General features: G+C 39.3%; 1 protein-coding gene across 1 annotated transcript; it reads left to right on the forward strand.

Moving 5' to 3' along the window:
- On the forward strand, positions 1-8,325 carry PSMG1 (proteasome assembly chaperone 1). The gene is made up of 7 exons (XM_066571697.1): positions 1-140; positions 371-453; positions 1,714-1,865; positions 2,216-2,278; positions 4,243-4,441; positions 5,439-5,575; positions 7,062-8,325. Exons 1-7 carry the CDS (start codon positions 19-21, stop codon positions 7,134-7,136), a joined length of 831 nt encoding a protein of 276 aa, XP_066427794.1. The 5' UTR covers positions 1-18; the 3' UTR covers positions 7,137-8,325.
- Positions 8,326-8,815: the final 490 nt, after the last annotated feature.

Here is an 8,815-nt window from a genome sequence, read left to right on the forward strand (position 1 = left end):
CAGGCGCGGGCGGCGGCCATGGCGACCTTCTTCGGCGAGGTGGTGGTGGCCCCGTCCCGGGCCGGCCTGGACGAGGAGGAGGAGGCGCGGGAGGAGACGCCCGAGGACCGGGAGATCCGCAGGGAGATCGAGAAGAAAAGGTTCCAACAGCGCGGGGAGATCAGGGAAAGGTTCTTCCCCCAGAGGGCGCTGGCACTGCCCAGGCTGCCCAGGGAATGGGCACAGCCCCGGGGCTGCCAGAGCTCCTTGGGCAGCGCTGCCAAGGATGCCCAGGGTGGGATTGCTGGGGATCTATACAGGGCCAGGAGCTGGGTTTGGATGGCCCTTGTGGGTCCCTCCCAGCCTGGGCTGTTCTGTGTTGTTTTCCCAGGGAGATCCAAGTGCTGTGGAGCTGCGCCGAGGAGTCCCTGGTGTGCTCCAGGTTCATCGTGGCCATCGGGAGGAACGCTGCGGGTGCGTGCGGAACCAGAGCTGCTGGGGCTGGGGGATAAATGGGGAGGCAGAAGGTGGCAGGGAGGTGAAAATGTGCCAGGACAGTCCCTGCTCCAAGCCCCAAATGGGGTTGTAAATGTGCCAGGACAGTCCCTGCTCCAAGCCCCAGTGTCCAACCCGCCCTTGGGCACTGCCAGGCCGGGGATCCAGGGGCAGCGACAGCTGCTGTGCCAGGGCCTCCCCACCCTCGCAAGGAATAATTTATGCCATCCAAAATCCCTCCCAAAATCCCATCCAACCCTGCCCTCCTTGAGTTGAGCTCATCCCCCCTTGTCCTGTCATCCCATTACCTTTTGAAAAATCCCCCTCCAGCCTTCTTTAAGCCCCTCTATTAACTGAATGAGCAGCTCCTCCTTTAGCAGCACAGGTTAAACCTGGAGGCAGTTGAGTTGTCCAGAGAAAGCTGAAGTTCCTCTGTGCATGTAAAACACAGTTATTGTTACAGCTGTTTACTCGTCTTGAAAATTGATGTATTTTCAGTTGAACACGAGAAGTGAAGTATGTTTTAGTTTGGGATTTTAGTTAGGACAATCCCCCCTTTACCTGGCTTTTGTTTGGTAAACTCTCTGGGATTGTTTATTAATTGGCAAAAGTTTTGATCTGATAGTACCCAGAAGTCTTACTTGCATTTAAGTGACATTTAGATGACATTTAGATTTTATCAAAGTTAACTTTGCTGATTTGTTTGGGTTTTGTTCAGGTTTTTCCTTGAAAAATGGCAGTAGATATTTTGGATCTGTCTTCTGTAGCTTTTGACAGGAATCTGATTTATGAGCATTTTTGCCACACTCTTGCCTCTGTTTTTTCTAGAATCAGTGTAATAGTTCTGCCTTGCTGCTTCAGTGAGTTTTGGTTTAAAACTGCTATGTCAGAAAATATTAGAGACTTAATATCTCACATCCTTAATTAATACTAAACAATTTGAAGTTGATTGTAATGCTATAACAATAATGTAATGCTATCACTTGTTCCTAAGAACAAGTGATTTTTGTGTTAGGGATCTGTATATGTTAAGCATCTCTTAATCTTTTTAAATTTGTGTACAGCAGGGTTATCACATTGCTGTTGTTTCTTAGATTTGGTCAGTGAATGTAAGTTGATAAAAATGAGTTATTCTTCCTTCAGATTGCAAAGGAATGATCTAATTTAGTCCAGCTATTTATTTGTAAAACAGAGGTTTTATTCTTTATAAATTAACTGTATTTTTAATGGGTTTTGCAGCTTTCCTGTCATCTTTTATCCTGGATTCTGTGTGCTGGGAAGTGATTGGAGTTGTGAAGCTGTGGAATGAGTGGTGCAGAACTTCCAGCAGCACAAATGTCCTCCCCACAGACTCTTTCTGTTTGTTCTACAGATTGATATCAGACCCCACAGTAAGTGACTTGAGCATTAATTCCTCTGTGGTTTGGCTTTCTGAAAAAGAGAAACTTCATCCACCCCCAGACAAGGCACTGCAGGATCATGGATTAATCTCATCAGTGATCTGAAGGGTTAAATCTCACTAAAACTGTGTGAAGTTCTGTCTGGAGCTCAGCACAGAGATGTCGCAGCCTTGTGGCTTCACTGCATTTGTGAGCAAAAAATCCTCATTGAAACCAGGTTAAAGAAACCCAAAATAACTGAACAATTTATTGTCTGCAGCCACATCATCCTTACAGGTGATGATGAGCTGCTGTTGTGCCCTTTGAACCACTTGCTCACACAAGTTTTTACCTTTTTTTAGGTTTTACTGTGCCAGTGTAGTTGCTATGTGGCTGAGGATCAACAGTTCCAGTGGCTTGAGAAGGTAAAACTGACAAGAAAATAAATGGAGAAATAAAATCCTGAGGGTGGGCATCTTTTCTCTGATCCTTTACCCATGTCAGTGTTAAATAAGTTTCCCCTGTGGTTTTCTTTTATTAAATATTTAAACATAGATAAATTTACTCTCTGCAGGATCTGTGAAATCCCTTTCCAGATGCTGCCAGCTGTATCTGCTGTAAGCTCCCAGCTGAGTGCAGTCACTCCTTTTGGACAGTTTCAGTTTTGTTTGCCCTTAACCACTTCCCAAACCTTTTTCCTACTTGCCTTTTAATTTCCCTTGCCTTATTTCAGCTGCATTTTACCTCTGGGAGAATTTTTCCTTCAAAAAAAAAACCAAAAAAACCAACAGCAATTTGTCCAGCTGCCAAAGGATCACCAGCCAAACCAGTTGTGGAGCTGCTGGTGGATGGTGTCAGCTGCTGGATGTGTTCTGTGCCTTTCCCAGGGGCGAGCTGGAGGGAAAGGTGCCTCCCAAGCAGCATTTGTCCCATTTCTGCCCACATTTAACATTCCCAGGGCCTCACCCCAGCATCATCCAGGTTCAGCAGCACTGCTGGCTCAGGGAAGTCCCTCCAAATATCATCATTTTGATTTTAATAAGATAAAGCCAAGGGGTGAATGTTCCTCCTCTTGATTTTCCTGATGGATTTGGGTCAGTGCTTTGCCTGCAGGAAGTGTGGCTTATTTTGTCCTGCTGTCTGTCTGCTCCCTGCCTGCCTGCCTGCCTTTAAATCTCTGCTGAGCTGATGGAGCAGCAGGGATTCTAAAGCTGGGCTTGCAGATAAGTACAGCTTTGCTGGGGGCTCATGGCTCATTTGGAGGTTTAAAAACCCTGAGACCTCAGATGTTTTGCTGTATTCCACACATTCCTGCACTTCATTTAAAGTGAGGTTGCAGAAGTAGGGTGGCTGGGGGTTGTTCTCTTCCCCAGTTGTTTGTGGATATGTGGGTGTTCTGAACAGCAGCAGTGTGGTTGTACCAAGTCCATGTTCCTGAGTATTTTTAGATTTTGTGGTTGTTGGTATTTTTAAATGTGCAGCAGAAACAACGTGCTGGCAATCTTTTTGCTTTTCATGTGAGTTGCAGCCCTGTTCTGTGTGTAAATCCTGATTTCCTGAGCATCTCCCATCTCCACAAGTCAGATCTTTACATCTGGGTGGGTTTTCTCCCTAAGGATCACTGACAAACCAGAGCACACAGGTTGGAGTTTTGCAGCCATGAATTCCAGCCTGTGTTCCCAGCCAAGCAAGTGGAAAATATGTGGGCTTCTGAATATTGCTGTCAGATTTCTGTCACAGTGGTGACACAGTGATGGGAGGGCACAGGCAGCTTCCCTCCTGGGGCTGGTACACAGAAACAGGCAACTTTCTGTCACAGTTCCCAAATTCTCTACTTTCTTTTCCCTTGTTGGTATTTTGTGATGGCCAGAAGGTTTTGTACTTCAAAACTCTGTTCTTTGGATATGAGAAAGAGAAGCCTAAATTTTCTTTCTCGTTTCAACCTGAATAGAATGAAAAAATCTGTGCATTTAAAATAAAGTCTCTTACAATATTGTAGGACGTCTGGGGAACACAATTTTAATTCCAAATGTCATACAGCTCAGTGAACTGCTTGTTTTTATTTGGAATCCTTCTTTCTACAATCACCATTAATTAAAGCAGTAAATCTTAATATATTGAATACAAAGAGCTGAAAACCTAAAACCTCTCCAGAAGAGCACTGGACTTGGTAAATATGTCAGCTGTTATTTTGGGGGTTTTTCTCTCCATCCCAGGAGCAATGCCTGACAAATTTCTAGCTGAAGGTTGTGATTCAAACTAGTTTTGGTCCTGCAAACCTGAGTTCAAGTGCCCTTTGCACTGAAATTGAAATGAATCCTTGAGGTTCCTCTGCTTTTATTGTGAGAAGAGAACTTCTGCTGATGCTTTTTTTTTTTTTTAATTTCAGGTTTTTGGCTCTATGCAGAAGAAAGGCTTGCAAGTCACCATCCTTTCCACATGTCCTGTAGCTGATTATAAAACTCAGGAATCCACTCTGACACTTGTATCTCCATTCCTGAAAGCCTTGAAGACCAAAGAATTCCAGGAGCAGGTCTGCTGCCCACTGCTGGAGCAGCCCAACATTGTGAGGGACCTTCCTGCTGCTGGTACTTGGCAATTTCAATTCTTTCCACAATTCCTCCTGAGGAGCATCCCTCTGCAATTAGAATTTTTGCTTAATTGTGAAAAGCTGAAAATTCAGCTTTTTAAAAATTAATTACTGACAGATTCACATCTTACACGTTGCCCTAGAAAATAGGGACAATTTTCCAAACCAGCCACAAATCATTTTACCAGTTATGTGTGGGACAGAAGTACTGGGAAATTCCCCAGTATAGCCTTACAAAGTGGGGGTTTTTTGGGAATTTTACTTAGTAATTAAATAAGTTTTATTAGGAATTATTTTCAAGAGTAAAAGTAAAAGCTCACCAAGTCCTTTCTGTATATAACAGGTCAGGGAGCTTGCACAGATGCACTGATCAACCTCATGGAAAAGTTAGGTTCAGTTTTATGATGTAATTTAATAAAAACCTTGAGGTTTTCATTCTAGAATCCCTAATGGTGGCAGCATGAGGAAAAGTTTGTGTTAGGAATCTGTATATGTTAAGTATCTCTTAATCTTTTTAAATTCTCTTAATCTTTTTAAATATTTTTAAAGTCTGGCAGGACTTAAAAGTGGATGATTCTCTCTTATTCACCTTCCTTTTTATGGGTTTTTTTTTTAATTGGGGTATTTTTGGGAGGGGGAGTTGTTTGGTTTTTTGCAGATGTTGCTATTATTTTAATTTATTTTATTATTTTATTTATTTATTGAATATTTAATACAATATTTTATTGTTTTTATTTCATATTTTAATTTTCATTTTATTTATTTATTTTTATGGACAGTTTCCAGGTAAGGTATGTGCCAGGAAGAAACACCTGCATTTAACTAATTTTTAATTTTAACTAATTTTCCTTGGGGGATGAGGAGTGGCTGCTCCAGCAGTCAGCATCCTGAGCTGGTAATTAAACTCCCCTGGGTTCAAAATTCAGATTTTTACACACAGAGCAGAGATTGCCTTTGTGCTGAGTTTAACAGAGGTTTCCTTTTGCCTGTGTCAGTCCTGAGTTACTGCCAGGTGTGGGGGATCCCTGCAGTGCTGTACCAGTGCTACACTGATGTCATCAAGCTGGACACAGTCACCATTGAAGCCTTCAAACCTCTGCTCTCTTCCAAACTGCTGAAGAGTTTAGCCAAGGTAAAATTCCATTTTTTAAAATAATGGGAGCTCTTGTCTGTTTTCATCTCTTGCATTCTGCTGGTTTTGTTCCCCTGTGGGGATTGCCATCTACAGCTTCCTTCAGATCTTCCTTTTGAATTTCCAGGCTCTTCTAATGGTAGGAATATATCAGGGAGGGGTTTCTTGTTCTTGTGTAAGCTGCAGTTTCCTTTGGAGGTGCCTCATTTAAAACTTCTAAGCTTTTTGTTGTGTGTTTTTGTATTATTTTTACATTTTCTATTCAGATACCAGATGGCTCTGTTCTAGCTCTGTATCTGCCTCTCTTCTGGCATACAGGAAAGCTTCTCAAAATAACCCATTTTGACCTATCACTTTTTTTGGAGCTAAAAGGCCAAATTTCTGAAGACATTTTTACACTAATCCAGCAGCTGTGAAATCCAGCCTGGCCTTGAACACTTCCAGGGATGGGGCAGCCACAATTTCTGTGTGCCACCACCCTCAGAGTAAATCCCATTGCTCCCATCAATTCCCACTGCAGCTCCTAAAATGAAGGTTTTACTCTTTCTGAAGTGTTTTTAATTGAATTCTGGTTGGTTGAGAACACTTTGAACCCAGATTTAAATGCCCAAAGAGGTCTGTGTATACTGAGGTATTTATTTCAGTTCTAAAATCAGTTTTGAGTGCAGCTCATTTTATATTCTGCTGAATAAGTCTGAGTAGGACATAAATATTTAAACTCTGAAGGAGAACAATGACAGAGACTCTTCCCCTCATGTCCAAGCAAAGAGGAAAGCAAAATAATAAATCCCATTTTCTAAAATGAGAAGGAATACACTCTTGAGATTCCTGTAGATAACTTCATTCAGAAGACCTGAGTTTTGCTCAGATATATTATATTATATTATATTATATTATATTATATTATATTATATTATATTATATTATATTATATTATATTATATTATATTATATTATATTATATTATATTATATTATATTACATTATATTATTTTGTATACTTTATATATAATATATATTATAATATTAATATGTATTATAATATAATATAATAACATTATATCATATATAAAATATATAATATAATTATATATTATATATTATATATTATATATTATATATTTCATATTACATTATATTATATATTATAAATTATTATGATATATTATAAATTATTATAGAATATTATAATATAATATATATAATATAATGTAATCTGTGATGTTAATGTATTTAATTAATCTAATTAAATAATAGATATTTAATTATAATATGTAATAAAAGTTAGTTAATATCTTAATAAAAGCGATGTTAATATCTTTAATTAAATAACAGTTAATTATTTAATTAGAATATATAATAAAAGTTAATTAATATCCTTATAAAAGTGATGTTCAGAGTAATGAAAATGGGGCCAGAGGCCAGGGGAGCTCCTGCTTTGTTCCCAGCTCCGTGGGTGATGCTGATCCTCTCTTCCTTTCCCCAGGATGCCTCTGAAAGCACAAAGATTTTGAAGAAGTTCCTGACAAGCAGTGAAACTCACAATAACATCTACATCTGACAAGGACAGTAGTGCTGCACTTTTGTAAACTCCAGTTTCTTCTCTAGAGGACTCCTGGGATTTTATTTTTTTTTTCCTTTAAAAGTAGAATAAATTCCGGTAGATTTTTACTGTCCCACTCATTTTTGTTGTTTTTAACTTCACTGAACACCCTTCTGCATGGCTTGGGAGATTCTTCTGGAATGATTTTAGGAAAGATTTTGGATATGAAAAACAACTCCTTTTTCCTCTCTTGAAGGGATTGTCCTACCTAAAAGTATTCCTTTTATATTTCAAAGAGGAAAATGCAGATAAGGAATTCTGTTTGTATCTAACAAGACCTCTCCCTTTTTTACTTTATTTTGAGATCTGAAGTTTTTCTAACATTTGATGCTCTTCAAAGATTTGTCTGTGATCAAGAAAATGCACTCTCTGTCCTTTCCCATCCACAGAGAATTTTGCTTGTGTTTATTTATGGCTCCACACGCCCTTTGTAATGTATATATTGATACAAAATGCAGTAATTAAAGTGTGGTAAATGCCTTTAAAACTTGCTAGTGAAAAATAACCTCTCCTGGTCAAAGGGGCTGGCAGGAGCACAGGCTGCTGCAGCTGGATTTGCCAGGGCAAACTGATTTATTTCACTTTAAACCACCAAAATTTGGGCAATGGTAGGAAGAATAAAAGATCTCTTAGGCAGAGAATGTGATTTTTAGAGGAAAGTAAAAGGTTTTAAAGTGTCTCAGAAAATAATCTGGAAGCTGGTAAGAATTTCAGCAGTTTATTTAAAGTATTAAGTAGGATTAAGGTGCAGTTCTGAGTTGTACTCTGTTTAATTTAACATTTTGTTTAAGAAAATGGTGTTAAAGTTTTAATTTGTAATTCTGTTCTCTGCTGGGTGCAGCTTTGGTTTACACTGGATGCTCAGTGGGTATTTCTGAGCAGTGTTTTCCTTCTCAGAACTGTCACTGGTTTAAATTTCAGTTCAGCTAATTACAGATAAGCACATCTTGCCTAAAGTGGTGCTGGATTTTGGAACAAATTCTGAAGCTTTGTTGGGGTTTTTCCCCCATTTCTGTCCATCTTTTTAATTCATAAATTGGTTTTATGTGTGATCTGAGCTGAGAATTCTGTTCTTTTGAAAATTGGCTGCAGCATTTTCTTACTTTTACGTGTTTGGTTCATAATAAATAAAACAGATAACAAGAAATATCTTAAATAGTAAATTATGCAGAGACCCTTAGAGGAATTGTGAATGTATTTCTGGTGTTGGTGTGGTCACCCAGGCAGTTTGAAATGTTTCAAAATAGTTATACATTATATTTTATTCAGTTTTTACTACCTGTCTTTATGCTGGGGTGTGAGAATGCTCCTAAACACCTTGAATAAAAGTGGCAAACAAAACCATGGCAGCTTGGGAGATGAAATCAGACTGAAACCTGGAGTTCTGGCAGAATTCCTCAAAATGGAAAACTTGAAAGCTCTCCATAGCAGGAAATGTTTGGGTAGGATGTAGTGGGGAAGTGCTGTGGGGCAGTGAAATGAGAGATTTTAATTTAAAATTCTGCCTTTTCCCATAATTTGCTGTAGGAAGCAGCTCATATTCTCCCTTAAATATTCTGTAAGCCTCAGAACTAATGATGAACTGTCTTTCATCAGATGTGAGTGTTGACTGAAGATCTTTTTCCATATTTGAATGT

Source organism: Molothrus aeneus, chromosome 2 (genome assembly GCF_037042795.1).
Source record: "Molothrus aeneus isolate 106 chromosome 2, BPBGC_Maene_1.0, whole genome shotgun sequence".
NCBI lineage: Eukaryota > Metazoa > Chordata > Aves > Passeriformes > Icteridae > Molothrus > Molothrus aeneus.